The 17,651-nt window shown below is 53.6% G+C and overlaps 1 protein-coding gene across 4 annotated transcripts; it reads right to left on the bottom strand.

The window, feature by feature from the left end:
• Nucleotides 1-9,144: 9,144 nt before the first annotated feature.
• On the bottom strand, nt 9,145-17,561 carry Dyrk1b (dual specificity tyrosine phosphorylation regulated kinase 1B). Of its 4 annotated transcripts, XM_027941382.3 has the most exons (12): nt 16,623-16,910; nt 15,234-15,397; nt 14,073-14,192; nt 13,794-13,982; nt 13,303-13,450; nt 12,148-12,434; nt 11,291-11,437; nt 11,060-11,200; nt 10,726-10,761; nt 10,446-10,641; nt 9,979-10,085; nt 9,145-9,884 (listed from the first exon to the last, which is right to left on the bottom strand). In XM_027941382.3, the coding sequence occupies exons 1-12, from the start codon at nt 16,699-16,701 to the stop codon at nt 9,513-9,515; spliced, it is 1,986 nt and encodes a 661-aa protein (XP_027797183.2). In that variant the 5' UTR covers nt 16,702-16,910; the 3' UTR covers nt 9,145-9,512. The 4 variants fall into 4 exon arrangements, with proteins under 4 accessions (XP_027797183.2, XP_027797185.1, XP_027797181.2 ...); XM_027941384.2 differs by lacking the exon at nt 16,623-16,910 and adding an exon at nt 17,411-17,561 and having other exon boundaries at nt 10,446-10,761; XM_027941380.3 differs by having other exon boundaries at nt 10,446-10,761; nt 16,623-16,912.
• Nucleotides 17,562-17,651: the final 90 nt, after the last annotated feature.

Raw genomic sequence — 17,651 nt, 5'->3', positions numbered from 1 at the left:
AAATTCCTTCAGTCTATATGGCGACTGAGGGTACCTGCTATTTTATTTATTTTTTGTGGCGCTGGGGTTGGAACCTGGGCCTTGCCTGTGCAGGACAAGTGCTCTGCGCTGACCACACCTCCGCCTGCCAAGGACACGCACAGTGCTCCTCTGCTCCTGTTCTGTTACGGAGCACAGAGAAACAGGCTTCCGTTCTCTTCCTGCAGTTGTGCAATTCTTTAAGTAATAAAAGTGATTCCTGAAAAATATTTCTTCCTCTTAAGCTAAAACACAATGCAATTAATTTTCTTATTTAGTTAACTAGTGCCCACCCACAACGGGGTTAACTGGGAAGAAAAGTGACTGGGAGCCAGGAGCACGCGGAGGAGGCCAGAGGCGGGCAGGAGAGGATGGGGCTGGGTCAAGGCCAAGAAGTCGATGGGAGGAGGGAGGGAGAGTGTCCAGGAATCCTAGCGGACAGGCCACAGAGGCTGATGGGCCAGGATGGGGCTGGGGACTGGGAGGGAGGTGTCCAGGATGAGGCCCAGGCTTCTTCTGGGAGCCTGGAGAATGGAGGGGCCACCCTGAGACAGGGCTGAGAAGAGCAGCAGGTGGGAACTTAGGACGCGGTGCGCGTGGGGGTCCAAGGACCTCCAGGTTGCAGCGAGGTGGGCATCCACAAGGCCTCAAGAGCCCCCAGTGTGGGGCTCAGAGAAGGTCAGGGCTAAGGACAGAGAGTGGGCGACATCACCACAGAGACAGGGAACAGAGCACAGAGGGAAAATGGCACAAAGGGGAGAGAGAACAGAGTCCCCACATACAAGAAATGGGCAAAAACGAAGAACTTTCAAAGACGCATAACACAGAAGCATCAGGCGACGAGAGTCACAGCCCACGGGGACAAGCCTTCAGAAGGCGGGCAGCGCCAACACTGCCAAGTTTTGCCAAGCTGACCAATAAGATGAGCACTCACAAGGTCCCAGCGAGCCAGGGCCAGGTTTCTCGTGTCAGGGGGAAGTTACAGAGAAAGCGGGGTGGGGAGGGGTGGGGTGGAGCCCACGGCTAGACTGGAGCAGGATGAAGGTGACACCCCAGGGGCAACAAACACACCCCACCTAGACCTCAGCTCCTGACGTCATTGTCCAAAAATGGAACCAGCGCCCCCAGGGCAAGGAGCTGAGTCTAGGGCTGGGACAGGGAAATCCAGCATGAGCCTGGGACACCTTGGAGGGCCAGAAAGTGAGGTGCTTAAGGGGGGGCTGGAGGAGGAGCAAAGAACACAGAAGCCAGCCTGAGAGGGCCCCGGTGACCAAAGTTAGAACAACTCAAATCAAAAAAAGCAATTGTAACAGTGCTGGGTTTTATCCAAGGAATAAAGTAAATATCCGTGAGTCCACACTATAAGTAAAACAGAGAAGGGCAGGTCTTCCACACAGGATTCCGAATGATCACTGGAAAAGAAAGAGGGAAATCCGAAACTGTTGTTAAGATGCCACCATAATACCGGCAGCTGGCAAGCTCCACCATGAGAGGCCAGAGGTGAAGGAGAAACAGGACACTGCACGGCTTCAAAGCATCTTCCCTGGATTTATCGGTTACTCTGTGCTGGGGTTTAGACAAGGTTTGAAGGTTCCTCTCAAAGGTTCACGTGCTGGAAGCTTGGTGACGTGGTGACGCGAGAGGCAGGGGAACACTGGCGAGGTGGAGCCTAGTGGGAGCTGGTTAGGTCACTGGGGCAACACCCTCAAAGTGATTAATGCAGTTCCCATGGGACCCTAGTTAGTTCCCATGGGACTGAGCCGGGCTTGGTGGTGCCTGCCTGTAATCCCAGCGGCTTGGGTGGCTGAGACTGGAGGATGGTGAGTTCAAAGCCAGCCTCAGCAAGGGAGAGATACTAAGCCACTCAGTGAGACCCTGTCTCTAAATAAAATACAAAATAGGGCTGGGGATGTGGCTCAGTGGTTGAGGGACCCCAAGTTCAATCCCTGTACACCCCTGCCCCCGGCAAAAAAAAAAAAAAAAAAAAAAAACCAAGACTGGCCCCTCCCCACTCTTTAGCTTCTTGTCTCACCATGTGATTTCCCTCATATAGGCTCCTGCCATGATGTCATTTACCATGAGGACCTTCCTAGAGGCTGAACAAATGGGGCCACACAAACTTGAACTTTCAGTCTCCAAAACTTGAACTAAACAAACCTGTTTTCTTCATACATTATCCAGCCTCAGGTATTTTGTTATAGCAGAGAAAAACAGACTAATATGTCATAGTAGTTTCAACATATGAAGACAAATTCTTTTGGTATTTTTCTCTCCAGGATAGGGGGCTTAATATTCCTTTCTTTGAGTGAGGCCTAGATTTAGTGACTTGCTTCTAACCAACAGAGGAAGCAAAAAAGAAAATAATAACGCTACAAATGAAAAACCTACAGATGCCATCTTAATGAAAGGATCAAGGTTAATGTCACCCTGGTGAGGATTCATTCCAAAGCCTATAATCCCAACCTAAGGAATATATCACACAAACCCAGACGGAGGGATACTCAACAAAATACCTGACCAGTATTCCTCAAAACTGTCAAGGTCATGAAAAACAAGGGAAGTCTGAGACACTGTCACAGACTGGAGGAGACCCAGGAGACACGATGAACAAATACAACCTGGCATTCTGATTGGATCCTGGAACAGAAAAAGAACATTAGTGGAAAAGGGGGGACACGTGGATAAAGTCTGGAGTGTAAGAGAACACCGATCAAAGTCGACTTTTTAGCTTTGACAAATGGTACCACGATTATGTGAGCTGCTAACATTTGGAGAAGCTGCACGGGAAGTCTCTGCATTGGTTCTGCAACTTCTGTACAAATCTAAAATTATTAAATAAAAAAAAAGTTCAAAAAGTTTTAAGTCCACTAACTTGGCTACGAGTACACGTTAGTAGTGATGAGCAGAGTTCTAACTACCCTCTGAGTCCTGCAGACCCCACCTCGTGTGCACCCTGTTCCAGGAAGTCCTTCCTGACCTCAGGCTGGGTCAGGTGCTGCCTCTGGTCAGATGCACGCCCATCCTGGCCATGACCATCAGCTGGTGGGGTCATTTCTCCCACTGGACTGTGCTCGGTGAGGGCAGAGGCTGGCTCAGTCATCGCTGTGTCTTGCTCAAGTTCAAAGTAAGGCGTGTCTCCTTGGCTACACTGGGAACCTCACAAATAGGCAGAGGCTATGCCTGGATTCTTCCAACCTGACACTTAACCCTTCTCAGCCCAGAGCCTGCCAGAGCCCACCTTTCCAGTATCCCCTCCATTTACTTAATCCAGACACACCTGAGGCCACACAAACGGCCCTTCCTGCCCACCTACCAAAACAGAGTCAAACCATGCCCCCTCTGCCACATACACTCAGGTGTCCATCAGAACGACATCTGTCAGAAACACACTGTAACCAAACATTTGGGTGGCCTGCGCAGCCCAAAGCCCTCTAAGGCAGACAGCGCTGCAGCAGCCCTCCAACCACGGGGTAGGCCAGGATGAACACCCTGACCCCCAGCAGCCAGCAGTCCAGTTCTGTCTGGGGACAGAAGAGGGAACTGAGGGGCGCTGAGAAGGAAGGGTGCACAGAGTCAGGGCCAAAAGCTCCCCCAGGCCAGCCAAGCCGCCTGCAAATGGAGGAAGGAGCAGAGCAAGGAAAAGCAGAGGGCGCAGCGAGCGATGGGCCTTCTGCATCCACTCTGGTCTTGAGGGCCTTGTTTGTGTCTGTCTGTCTGTCTGTCGTCGTCCATGACCCACCCACGTCCACGACCCACCCACTGTGCACCCAACGTTCAAAACACACCCGGCCTCTGATGATGACTTGATCGGCCTGGGCCTGTCCACATCACTGTCCCCTCTCACTGAGGTGCTGCAGCCACCTCCCCCGAAGCCTCCCAGCTCTCACACCTCATTTCCATCCGTGCTCCCTCCCTTAGTGATCCTGGCCTGGGCTTTCAGGCCACCAATATGGCAGCATTCCCAAATTTACATCCCCACCCTGACCTCACTCCTGAAGGCCAGCCTCTCGCCCCCTGCCTGTGCGCGGAGTCCATCTGTCTTCCTCAGACAGCTCACAGCACACCTCCTTCCTCTGCGCAGGCTGCTCCGACTCCCCCTTTTTAGCCCTACTCCCACACCCCACATCTTGTTGATTTTCCCTACAAATTATACAAAAAAATCTGACCACCTCTTTTGCTCTCACCCTTGCCAAGTCCCCAGCATCTCTGGGCTGGATCCAGTGGCCTTCCCTGTGGAGTCTGGTGCCCACAGGACTAGGCTCCAGACCTCAGGAATCCTTGCAGAACTTTAGACCGGATCATTTTAGCTGGAAGGGCTCCGATGGCCACTCAGCACCGAGGTGACGTCCTTACTGCGGCCATCAGGGCCTGGATGACCTCCACCCACCTTGCTCCTTCTGCTTCAACAACAACCACAACCACCACCACACCCGTGCCTTGGGGCCTTTGACCTGGACTGTCCCTTTTCCTCCTTGGTCAGGACCTGCACTCACATTTTACTCACAGACACCTTCAACACGGCCACCTATAACCCCCCCCCCCACACCCCCCATCCCTCTCCCTCCAATCCTTGGCTTCCACAGCTCTTAGCAGCAGGATTTACTCATCACTCATCTTGCCAACAGGGTACAGGCTCAGAGGAGGCAGCCTTGCTACGAACACCAACGTGCAAAACAGCGCATGCGCCCGAGAGCTGGGGCATGATCATGGGAGTGTGGCCCTGGGGGTCAGGCAGGACAGGTGGGCTCCACTTCAAAGAGGCCTGATGATTAACCATCTACTGCATCCCTAAGGATCTGTAGGTAGGATCTGGTACTCCGAGGAGATCGGCAAGTACTTCTGCCATTCTGCCTCTCTACCAGTCCTTCAAAAAACAAAACAAGACCCCCAGCCCAACAAGCTTGTCTTTATCTAACTGAATACCACTTTTATTTGGGGGAGAGGAGTACTGAGTATTTAATCCAGGGGTATTTTACCACATCCCCAGTCCTCTGTTTGAGATTTTGAGTCAGGGTCTTGTTAAGTTGCTTATACTAAGTTGCTGAGTCTGGTCTCAAATTTGAGATCCTCCTGTCTCAGCCTCCCGAGTCCCTGGGATTACAGGCATGTGCCACCATGCCTGGCTTGAATATCATTTATTTTTAATAACTGTGAAAATTTTAGTGCTGATGAACATGATGCTGATATTAGCTATCACACATGCAGGGCTTACTGTGGGAGATACTATGCTACTGCTTTATTAACTTTTCTATGTCTTCACTATTTCATCTATACAATGGGAATAATAATTAGCACCACTTAAGGTGACTGCAAGGATTCAGTCATAATAGTAAGATCTTGAAAAATATTAGTTTGTTTTAGTTAGCTACTGCTGTGTAACAAATCATCCTAAAACACAGTCATAAAATACCAACCATTTATTTGCTCATAATTCTGCAATTTAGGCAAGGGTCAGAGGGTGAGAGGACTCAGGATGGTTTGTCTCTAATGCAGATGGGGTCAGCTGGCAGCAGTTAAAAATCCAAGGCAGCATCACTCTCATTAGCTAAAATAGCCAGAGCAGCTAGAGGCTGCTGGACCTCTATAAAGATACAATCAGAGATATGGAAAAATGTGCTCTATATGTGTAAAGCGAATTGTAATGCATTCTGCTGTCATATATAACAAATCAGAATTAAAAAAAAAAAAAAAAGGCAGACAGCGCTGCAGGAGACCTCCAACCAGGGCTCTAAGAGTAAAAGCAGAAGTTACCAGGCCTCTTAAGGTTCAGGCCCCACATTTGGTAAGTGCCACTTTTCACTGCATTCTATTGATTAAAACAAATCATAAACCTGTCCAGATTCAAGGGAAGGAAGGAGACTCTGCTACTTCACAGGAGAAACAGCAAAGAATATGTGGTTGCATGCCGGGTACAGTAGCACATGCTGGGCACGGTGGCATACGCCTGTAATCTCAGCAGCTTGGGAGGCTAAGGCAGGAGGATCACAGTTCAAAGCCAGCCTCAGCAATGGTGAGGCACTAAGCAACTCTGTCTCTAAATAAAACACAAAATAGGGCTGGGGATGTGGCTCAGTGGAGTGCCCCTGACTTCAATCCCCAGTACCAAAAACAAAAACAAAAACAACCCAAACATAGCCTCTAGGTCCAAACATCACACACACTGTCCATGGAGTTAGTCAAACTCCTGCATAGCCTCAAACCTCTTCCTAGGATCCAGACCAGATTTTCTATCAGGAGCTCACAGCATTTCCTCTCCCTTTCTTTGTAATTCCACATTTGTGAGATTACCATTTGAATCCTCATCCCTGAGACTGGGTTCTTTGGGGAAACTACTTTGTCCTCTGCTGTGTTCCCAATACTGAGCATAAAGCAGAGGCAAGATAAATGTCTGCTAAAAGTGTTGAGTCCTCAGAAAAGTTTAAGGCGAACCCTTTGAGTTGTGCAGGGATGGCCTCCAGATATTCTGATCCAGATCTACGCTCTGAAAATGGCTCAATCTGAGAAGTAGTTAGTGAGTCCTGCTGTGCCAAGTCACTCCTCTTGGGTTTGGAGATAAAGCATGAAAGAGATAATCAAAGCCTTGCCCTCATGAAGCTGATGGTATGGGGGGGAGGGGTGTCAGTAAACAAGATAAATTCTACAGTGTGATAAACATAAGGAAAAATGGATGTCAGTGGTATAATTTTTGAAGGATGGTCATGGAAGATCTCAAGAAGAAAGTATTATCTGAGTAAAAAACGAAAGGAGGTGAAGGAATGAGTATGGGAAATCTGGGACATGAGTCTTCCAGGCAAAGGGAACAGCAAGTGCAAAGATCCTGAGGCCAGTGTGGCTGGAGCAGAGTGAGTGATGATAGTCCACCATGTCAGAGAGATGATGAAGGTAGACTGTGCAGGGCCTTACAGGCCATGGAGAGGACTCTGGCTTTTACCATGGGTGAGATGGAGCCATGGAAGGGTTCTGAGTAGGGGAGGGACAGGACCAATGCAGATGTTCAGAGTCCCTTTGGACGTGTAAAAAACAGACTGAATAGGAGCAGGAAGACCATCAAGGTGCTACCACAGGAGTTCAATTTGATAAAGATGACTTTGGAGATACCTCCAGAAAAACAAGGAGGTATGAGGTAGGCAGTTGGTCAAGAGCTCAGGGGAGTGGTTCTGGGCTGGAAACAGAAATGTGAGACATACATTTCTGTGCCTGTCTCAAATTCTTCATGGATCTACATGATCTGGCCCCCTCTGATATCCCTAGGTTCATCTGGCACCTTAAAGTCAAGGGTTCTCTCACTCTCCCTCTCTCCCTCTCTCTCTCTCTCTCACACACACACACACACACACACACACTCACTCACACACAACCTGACTCACTTCCTAGCTCTGTGATCTTGGGCAAATTACTTAACTACCTCTATTTTCTGCACCTTTATTTGCAAAGGGGAGATGACAATAGCACCTGTCTCCAAATACTGTTAATTCCAAATATTTTTACTGAGTGAGCTGAGTATAGTTCAGTGGTAAAGCATTCAATTCCCAGTACTGGAGAGAGGAAAAATTAAGGAAAAATTTCATTGGGAATCTACAATCTGTTTCACGTGCTGGAGATACCCCTTCCCCAGCCCCTCTACCTCTTCCACAAACCTGCCAACTCAACCTTCTGGATTTCTCTCTACCAATCTCCATCCTTCCCTCCCTATCATAGCCCCTGCTCTGATCCATCCAGGATCTCTCTTGCCTAGGAACCTGTTACAGAGACTGCCAGACCCCAGCCTCTTTACTATCAATCTATTCCCAGATCGCAACAAAACTGAAGCATGCTCCCTGCCCTCTAAAAATCCTGTAGTGACTTCTCCTTGTTCTCAGGACAAAGGCCAGCTCTCTAGATGGTCAAGAAAATGTCCCACGAGTTAATTCATTCAGAACTTTCAAAACGATCTCCACCAAAAACAGGTTCTTTCCAGGACTACCTTTGCGCATGCCATTCCAGGGGACTGCCCCCCAACACATCCTTCTGTCTGCAGGTCTTAGCTCAGCTCCTACTCTCCCTGGAAGCGCCCCCTACCCTGCCTCCTCCCGGTTCTCACCGCGTTCCAGGCTGACTCCGTTACTGAACAGGCACAGGTCCGCAAGGATGTCCTGGCCTGTCTTCCGACAGGAGCTTCCCGCAAGCCGCCTAGTCACAATAACCAGTGATGGCTCTCGTGACAGGGCCGCTTTAGGCCTCAGCGCCTACCTACTGTTCCAGAACCGCGAGCACATAACCTGCACGCTGCGAAAAGGGACCCACCTTCCGCATGCCCGCCAGCCGCACACCTACGCAGTGAACTGCCCAAACGCCCCAATCACGACTTCCTCCACCTCTACTGCCTGCCTCTACCAGGCCCCCGAACAACCCAGACTGCTGATTGGCTGCCTCAAGTCCCGCCCCCTCGCGTGAGCGGAGAATTCTGGTCTTCGTAGTTTCCCAACGAAAAATGGATAAAGAAACTACGTCCTAGAACTTCATTTCCCAGGAAACGCCACGCCCCAGTTGTACGAGAACGTACCCTTTGTGAACCAGGAAGTTCCTGATTGGCCAGTTGAGACAGTTTCCAAATTGCCAGGGAACAAGACCACTTACCTGGAACCCAGGGAATATCTTTTTGCCTGAGACTCTCAAAAATGCTTTGTTCGCAATGATTCCAAAGGGGGAAACCAGACATGGACAGGGTGAAGTCTGTACCTATTGCCTGCCTGTACCTCAGGTGGCACTAACAGGGCCTGCTAAGTGCACCCAGCATGTACCGATGGCTGCCCAGCATAAGGAGACCCGCCTGTATATTCTGTGGCTTATGAGAGCATAACATGGTATTTTCCAGACAGAAGAGAAGGGGGCCTTTACCTTTCAGGGCCTTAGTTTGCCCTGGAAAAGGCAAATGTGGGATAGGATCCTATCCAGATTTGTCTAGGATTCCAAAGCCCCAGAACTTCTGCAGCCCCAAGACTGAACCAACATCCCTAATGTCTCCAGAAGGGATGTATCCACACCACAAAGCTCTTCTGGCACCCCCCCTCCCAAAACTCCCTTCCCCACCATGCCTCTAAGGGCCAGATGAGGGGAACCAAGGCCTTGCAAACGCTCAGGCAGGCATGTGAGAAAGCTCTTTACTGGGGGGTACAGCAAGGAGGAGCAAGGCCATCTCCCCCTACCTGCCCCCACCCCCTCCTAGGGCCCTGGGATGAGGGGGGGGTCTCCCCTCCACCGGACCACCACTGTCTTTGGTACAATAAATAGAAAACAAGGGGGGATAGGGGGTCAAGGGTCCAGTCCTCAGTGGGGAGAGTGTGGCCAACCCCCTCTCCTTGACCCCCTGCCCCAGGCCCCAATCAGTGCAGGCCTCACCCACCCCAGCTGGGTAGCAGCAATTCCAGTCAAGGGGAGAGATGAGGATGGGAGCCCAGGGCCCCCAGATGGGGGGAGGGTATGGCTTCAGGAGGGGCCCCAGGGAGAGGGCAGGGTCATGAGCTGGCTGCTGTACTCTGGGGTACACCACGAAGGCCTAGGCGAGGCCCCAGAGTGGCAGGGTCATCAGGGGGTGGGAGAGGTGGACGACCTCCTGTCATCCGAGTCCGGAGGGCTGAGGCAGCCGGGTGCTGGGGGGCAGGCGCTGGGTGAGGTGGGGAGCAGTCTGGAGGGCCGCCCACCAGGCTCACATCCATCAGCTCCGGGGGTGGTGGCGAAGTTGGTGATGGGGGACGGCCAAGGCATCGGGGTTGAGGGGGTAACTGGGCCCCTGTCCCCGGCAGTGACGAGGCAGAGGTAGGGGCTTGATGTGTCTTGTGGGGCACATCACCCCCCGCCCAAGGGCGCAGCGGCTGGGAGGGTGGGACCTAAAAAACCAAAGCATCAGTTGGTGAGACAGACCTGGGTCTGAAAGTCTAGGCGTCCCATCACCCACCTTCAAAGCCCTCAAAGCCCTAGTACCTGGGGGCTGTTCATCTCACAGTCAGTGATGGGGGGCCCAGGGCCCCCACAGTATCTGTTGCTGTAGCGATAGGTCCGGTTGTCACTGGAGGAGCCACTGGAGCCTCCTAGAAGTGCCAGGGAGGAGAGGCCACAGGTGAGGAGAGAGGTAGCTGGTTTGGGGGTTGCTAAGTCTGTTTCACGGCCTAGGCCCAGATTTGTACTCATCTGCCAGAACTCATCTGAAGGATCCAGTTTTGCGATTTGGGGTCAGAATTTTGTTTTGGGCATTAAGAGTCCAAACAGTTTTAGGGATGTGAGCCCAGGCCCAGCTTCAGGAGTCATGTCAGGGCCACATGGGGCTTGCTTACCCCATCTTATTTTGGAAAATCAGGCTGTTTCAAAGGCCCACTGACAGGGTCACCCAGGCCAGGGCGAACCAGAGCTGACCCCACCCTGCCGTTCCCTTCTGGGCACTGGGCACCCACCAGAGCTGGAGATGGAGCTGGCGGTGCTAGAGGAGGGGCACGTGTCGAGAGGTGCGGGCGAGGTGGAGGCACTGCTGCCTGCCGGGCCCGTGTTGGTGGCCTCGTCGGCCGTACGGCGGAAGAAACCATGCTGCAGAGCCCCCAACGGGCTGATGCGGGCGGCGGGCTCATACTCCAGCATGCGCAGCACCAGGTCCTGGAAGCGGAGGTAGTCGGCGGGGCTGTGGCCCGGCTCCCCCGCCCGCCGGCCCCCGGGCCCGCCCGTCTGCACGCCCAGCACCTCCTGCAGCCGCCGCGTCCCGGGGCCCTGGTAATCCTGGCAGGGAGGGGGTGGGAGGGGGGGCAAGAGAGTGGCCGTCAGTGGGCAGGAGGGGCAGGGAGACACACACGGGGAAACAGAGGCACAAGAGAGAAAGTGGAAAGAGAGAAGCTAGAGTTGCGGGGTAGGAAGGAGAGACGGGGTGGGCAGGGGAGGAAGGAAAGGGTAAACAAGGCGGAAAGGAAGAAAGGGGGAGACACTGGGAGGGAAAACAAAGAGGGAGAGAGGGAGCCCCAAGTGTGAGAGAGTGAGGGGCCACCGGGGTGGGAGGAGTGGCGCGGGGCAGGAGCCGCACCTTCCTGAGTTCCTTTGTCCTTCGCAGAGTCCAGCCACCCCCAGGCAGCCGCTCAAAGTATTTGCGAGCCTTGGGTGCCTGCTCCAGCATGGGGGCCGGTGGGATGCCCAGCACCTCCACAATGCGGCTCATCTGGTCCACCTGTGGGCGGGCGGTGGTCAGGGGTACCAGGCCAGCCAGGCTCCACCCTTCCACCTCCAGTACAGCCCTTCCTGGGGGGCGGGGGCGCACCTCATTGGAGCCGCTGAAGAGGGGTTCTCCCGTGTGCATCTCCACAAGGATGCAGCCCAGGGACCACATGTCAATGGCCAGGTCGTAGGGCGTGCCCAGGAGTACCTCTGGTGAGCGATAGAAGCGGCTCTGGATATACTGGTAGATCTGGGGGAGGGAAATAGTCAGGAGTCCCAGCCTCCCTTACTGATGCCACTGGCACCCACAAAGCTAAGAGGACCCAACTGGGAATGGAGGCTTCAAATCCTGACATTCTTGGCAACCACTTTCCAGAAACCACAATCTCTGCTCACCTGATTTAACCCTATTCTCTATCCCAAGTCCTTGCCCCTTCTTCGTGACCAGAGGCTGGCAGTACCCAAAGCCCTAAGTTAGGGTACTGGAGCCACATCCCCAGCCCTTTCTATTTTTTGAGACAGGGTCTCGCTAAGTTGTTTAGAGCCTCACTAAATTGCTGTAGCTGGCCCTGAACTTGTTATCCTCCTGCCTCAGTCTACTGTGTTACTAGGATTACAGGGGTATGACATGGTGCTCGATTCTTAAGTAACCTTAGTGAAGGGCCCTTCCATCCCGATTGAGTAAATGACTTGGCAAAGCAACACCCCAGGCTCCAAACCAACCAACTTCACCGGCTGCCTCTGGCTACATGAGAAATGACCCTTTCCCTTCCTAGTGGACAGTGTATCTGTGGACCTCTCTTCTACTTCCAGCCAGCAGGGGCCCTCTAGGACAGCACCAGCTGAAATCCCCACCTCCAGCGCAATCCCTCAGGTGTAGTCTCTGCAGTCCTGGGCTAGCCCCGCCCCACCGGCCCCACCCACCCTGCTAGCCCCGCCCCTGGACAGTTTGAGCCGCACCCGCTGGCCAAGCTGGCAGGAGCTGCCGAAATCCACAATCTTGATAGCACTGCGCTTGGGGTTGCAGAGTAGGATGTTCTCTGGCTTGAGGTCGCAGTGAATGATGCTAAGCTCCGGCGTAGCCAGGAAGAGCAGCGCCGTGCAGAGCTGCTGCGCTAGTTTCCGGGTCAGATTCAGTGAGACGCCTCGGAAGTGTGTGTTGCGCAGGAGGTCGTACAGGTTGTAGGACAGCAGCTCGAACACCAGGCACAGGTGGTTGCGGAACATGAAGTGCCGCTTCAGGTGGACTGTGGGGGAGGTGAAAGAGGCAGTAACAGAGAAGACACAGGTTCAGAGAGGGCCAAAGGTAGACCAGGGTCACATAGCAATGAGTACCTCAGCTTCCTAAGCACTGGCTAAATTGTTGGGTGCCCATGGATACCTCCCATCAGTCAAGATGTTTCTATATGGTGTGTAACTTGAGTCACACAGGAAGTTCTCTTTTCAAGTTTCTGTCAAACCTTCTGATTAAACCAAATAAAAGGTTTCTGTTAGTTCCTAATATAATTCTACACTTCCTCATTTGATTTCATAGATAGCATTGTTTTCATTGTAGTTATATCTATTTTTGTGGCAAGAAACACTGGTTTTCCTTTTGTAGGAAGACTGTAAATTTTCCTTTCAAGAGAAACAGTCAATCCCCTTGCTAATTCTAAGAGGAATCAGTGGCAGAAAAGAAAGAAAAAAAAGAAAAAACAAAGACTGGCATAGATGTTGATAGTCAAGACTCTGGAGCCTTATCAAAATATAGCTCTGCTGAATACAAGCTGTCACCTCATGCAAGTGACAACATGGAATGCCTGGGTTCCTTATCTCCAACATGTGGGCAACAGTGCCCTGTCCTTCATGGGGCTGTGGTGAGGTCATTTATGTAAAGTGCTTATCACAAAGCCTGGCCCTTAATGAGTACTCGATAAACCCTGACCACGGTTATCAAGTGAAGGGGCAAAAGTTATAAAAGCAACAGGAGACTACATAAAGCTGAGAGGTACAGACCAGGTGCTGCCCTAAAAACAGCAGGTAACCTCCTGTGTGTGTGGGGGGCAAGTAACCCCTCCCTATCCCAGGGTGCGCCCTCTGCCAGGTACCCATGGCCCAGTCAGTCCCAGGCCTCACCTATGTAGTACTTCATCTCTGTGTCATGCTGGTTCATCAGCTCCAACAGTCGAAGCTCAATCTGGGCCTGGTTCAGGAAGGCCTTTTTGTTCTTGATGATCTTGATGGCCACCAGCTCCTGAGTCTGATGATCATAAGCTTTCACCACCTGTCAGGCAGGACATGTGACCAAGTGAGGCGGGGGTGGGACAGAGCCAGGCATTGCTCTTCCCTTCCAGCCAGAAGACCCAGCAATCACAGGATTACTACTACTACTTCAAAACTGAGTGCTCACCATCAGCTGAGCAGTGATATGAACATGGACATAAACTATCTTCTGTGGAGTCTTATTATTTGTATTTTTACAAAAAAGTAAACGGGGAACATTGAAACCTAGTGACTGGACAGGAGTGAGTGACCCAGCACAGGACTTGAAGTACTGGATGTCTGGGTCAATGTCAGTGGGTGCCTGTGCCCCCCAATCCCTGGACAGCATGGGGCTTGTCTTGCACCTGGCCAAAGGAGCCTTTGCCAATGAGAGAGTCAATCTCATAGCGTTCCAGCCAGCGCTCGCCACTGCGCACAATATAGTCATGGTTGTCGTCGTCATAACCATGGTTCAAGACCTTCTTCTCCTTCTTGGTGTTCGAGTCCTGGGGTGGCGCCTGCTGGGCCCGCCGCTTCTTCTTGGCATAGTACACCTGCCCAGCCAGCCAGAAAAAGGGAACTGTGAGCCTGAAACAGCCGAGACCCCCCAGCACTCAGCCCAGGAACGTCCAGCACCTGCCCACCTCATTAATGTGCTTGTAGGTCTTGATGAGGTCCACAGAGAGCTTGCGCAGCGGGGCTGAGGTTGCGTCCCGGAAGGCCAGGGGCAGCCTCCGAGGCAGTAGCCGCACATCAGGCAATACCTGTGGGGCAGCGTGAGGAGAGGACAGTGAGGACAGGCCTTTGCCTTAGAACTCCTGGAGAGAAGAACTAAATGGGCGGCTGGCTCATCGTGGTCACACACACATATTTAACTGGTCCTTGTCTAGCTCCCCCACTAGAATATAAACTTGTCTTGTCCTTGCTGACTCTCCAGTGCCTTGAGCAGGGACCAGCACATGATGAATGTTGGCTAGAAATCTGTCCTGTGAATAAAGGAGTGAATGGTTTACCCCTGACCTTTCCCCCAGACCCTGGGTCAGTTCTTTCACTCTTTTCTGAACCTCAGTGGGAGGGCTCATACAGAATACCTGGGCTCTGCCCCTCAAATATTCCACCTGAGATCACCTCTTCAAGGATTCCTGCCTCTGAAGTCCTCCCAAATCCATTCACTGTCAACCCCTGGGGCCTTCCCAACCCTCACCCCACATGCTTGCTTTGGCAGCACATATGCCAACCCTCATTCCCAGGGAGCATCTCTGCCTGCTTCCTTCACTGCAAGGTTCTTGGATCGGGACCTGGCCCCCTGCTCCACCCTTGCTTCTAGTTCTACATTTCAGAGCCTTACCTACTGCCTCTGGAAATCTGCATACCACTCTGGCCCTGTATATAGCCCAAGACCCTTCAGGCTCAGCCCCTTTCCCCACTGACCCCTCCAGGTCTTTTACTCTGGACTTTCTTTTCTCACTTTCTGTCTGCTGTGTGCCTGGCACTGTCCTTAGCACTTTCCCTGTGTGTTGTGTTAGCTTGTTTAACCCTAGCAATAACCCCGCAAGGGAGGCATTGTCATTGGCTCAATTTTACTCAACAGAAAGCTGACGTGTGGGGGACCTAATGCAGCCAACATGTCAGGATTTGAACTCAAGCTCCCCAGAGTAATTGCCTGAAACTATTCTACTCCCATGGGTCTCACAATGTCCCCTGGAGACTATCCTGCACAACGGCATCATCTTTTGACCCTCAGACCCTTCTATTCCCAGCTTCCCTCTACCTCCTGGCAGATGAGGAGCCAGCTGAATGCCTACCTGTGTGTGCTCCTGGGGCCCCGGGAAGCCAGAGAAGGGACCATGGCCTGGTGGGACGGCCATGGTGGGCTCAGAGGGCCACAGGGGTGCGAGGCCTGGAGCGGGAGCCCGGCCGGGGGGCGCCTTCTCGCATCCTGCACCTCGGCTGCCACCGCCGCTGAGACCTGAGAGCAGGCGGAGGTGGGAAAACAACATGGAACGTGGGGATATGTGGGACAGTGCCAGGCAGGGAAGAGGTGGGCACGAGAGAGAAGGCAGGGCATGAGGGAGGGAGAAAAAGAGTGCAATAGAGCAACAGGTAGCAGTACAGAGGGGACAGAGAGCACGTGAGTGGGAGAGGGTGGCACAGCACAGTCCCACAGCAAATGATAATAAAATAAGTAAATGAGGCAGCACAAAGAAAAGAATACATAAAAGGGATGATTGGGAGCCGGACAATGTGGGAGGAGGTGGATATGGACAGTGACAGGAAAGGAGGACAGAAAGACACCAGTAATTGGGGGAGGAAAAGAGAAGACAGAAACCAGGGGCACTCTGGGGAGAACTCTTTCTTTCTTCCCTTTTCTACTCATGGCTCTCCCCAGGGCCCCACATACAAGACTTCACCCTCAAATAGACTTTCCTGAACACCAGGATGCTCCAGTGCCACAGTAAGGACCCTCCACTTTAAGTAGACCCTTCCCAGTAGGATCCCCCCAAGCCACAGCAAGAGTCCTCTGCAGGCCCCTAAAACCATATCAGGATCCTCAGGGACCTCCAGGCCACAAGGAGGTCTGAGAAACCCTATGACAGAGTCTTCAACTACCAGGGTATTCCTTTCCCAGGGCACCCTCTCCATATCATGCCAAGACCTTTTGCCTATATTAGGTCCTCCCAAACCAGGAACCATCCCTCCAGGGAGTCTCCCTATGCCATATTTTAGTTTCTCTGGGCCCCACGAGAGATCTACCCCATATTACTTTAAGACCCCGCTCCCAGGCAAGGCCAACTCCTCCACCTCACGGGCTTATGGGGGAGGCGTGTTTTCCTGCAGTTTGAAACTATTATCCTTTTCTCCCCTATACTGGATCTTTGCCCCCACTCAATTACCCAATATGCCTACCAGAGCTCTTTCTCCAGTCACCCCTCTACACCAGGTCATTCTACAACGGTGTCTATTCCTAGAAGGGCCCTATAGCCAAATCCCCAAATATCACATAGGATTCTCTCTTCCCAGTGTCTGCCACGACAAAATCCTCTTCCTACGGAACTCTCTCCACACCAAATCCTATCTGTCCCATGCCTTGCCACTCCAGGACCCCTTCCTCTCCTGGAGCTTGCACCACAAACAACCTCTTCCCAGGGCCCCCCCCCACATTAGGACCAAATCTCCCAGCCCCCACCCCCTACCCGGGTCAGGGCTGGCGCGGGGCCCACGGGGGGCTGGGGCGCGCTGGGGCCCCCAGTGGGGTGGGCGAGCGGCCAGCATGGCGGTGGTGATAGCAGCGGTGAGAAGGTGGCCGCCTGTCCCCGGCCCGGCCGGCCCTGCAAGCCCCGCGGCGGTGAGGGCAAGCGGGACAGGCTGCCCCGTGGGTGACAACAGCAGCCGCCGCCGCCGCCGCGGGCGGGGAGAGGAGGGGACGAGGGTCAGCCCGGGGCACGCGGGGGAAGGGGAGAGCAGGTGGACGGGGGAGGGGAGGGTTAACCCTCGCCCCACCGGCCCCGCCCCGCCCCGCGGCCACCTGCCCCCGGGGACCCTGGTGTCCCGCCCTCCACCCAGGAGGCCCGCCCCGGCCCGCTGAGACCCGGCGGGCGGGGCCAGAGTTTGGCAATCCGCACCTCCCATGGCAACAACCGTGCCATTGGTCGTCGCTGCCAAGAGCTGAGCCAATCACAGACCAGGGCAGCTGTTGCTAGGCGACGACGAAGCGGCCGGCGGAGCCGAGCCCAAACAAAGGGCGGGAGTGGGGCCCGGCAGCCCCCTCCCAGCCTCCCTCTCAAGAAGGCTCCCTCGGGCTCGGCCCCTTCCAGGAATCCGACTATGAATAGCTAGGCACGGCTCGCACCTGCCCGATGCCCCCCTCCTCTTCTCCCTAGGCCTCGTGCTAAGTCTCGCGGCGACGCAGGCAGGGCGGATCCCGCCCTGCCCTCCTTCCCGCAAGCGCGTGCCGCCCCGCCCGTTGCCGCGTCGTCGTTACCTGAGGGCGCGGGTAAGGGGACTCAAACTGCTCGGGGAGCCCGAGCTCAGACCTGCCCACTGGCTGAGGGTATCCGGCAGACGCAGCAAGCCAGGGCCCCGATTACCCAGTAATGCAACCAGCAAAATGGCGACCACAACAAACCGACCCCCCCCCCCGCCTCAGGCTCCGCCCCATCTCATCCACTCCCCTCACGTGACATAGGGTAACACTCTACGCCTGCGCTCTGCGGCGCTAACTG

Source organism: Marmota flaviventris, chromosome 18 (genome assembly GCF_047511675.1).
Source record: "Marmota flaviventris isolate mMarFla1 chromosome 18, mMarFla1.hap1, whole genome shotgun sequence".
NCBI lineage: Eukaryota > Metazoa > Chordata > Mammalia > Rodentia > Sciuridae > Marmota > Marmota flaviventris.
The sequence above is the reverse complement of the archived record's forward strand: the minus strand, read 5'-3'. Positions and strand labels throughout refer to the sequence as shown.

Bases quoted from the DNA above. Each gene is read 5' to 3' on its own strand.
- Dyrk1b (XM_027941380.3), bottom strand. From the start codon at position 16,701: ATGCTGGCCGCTCGCCCACCCCACTGGGGGCCCCAGCGCGCCCCAGCC. The intron at 13,983-14,072 runs GTGGGCAGGTGC...CTGGCTGGGCAG, and splicing joins CCTACAAGCACATTAATGAG to GTGTACTATGCCAAGAAGAA. The intron at 11,438-12,147 runs GTGCGGCTCAAA...TCCCTCCCCCAG, and splicing joins CCTGCCAGCTTGGCCAGCGG to ATCTACCAGTATATCCAGAG.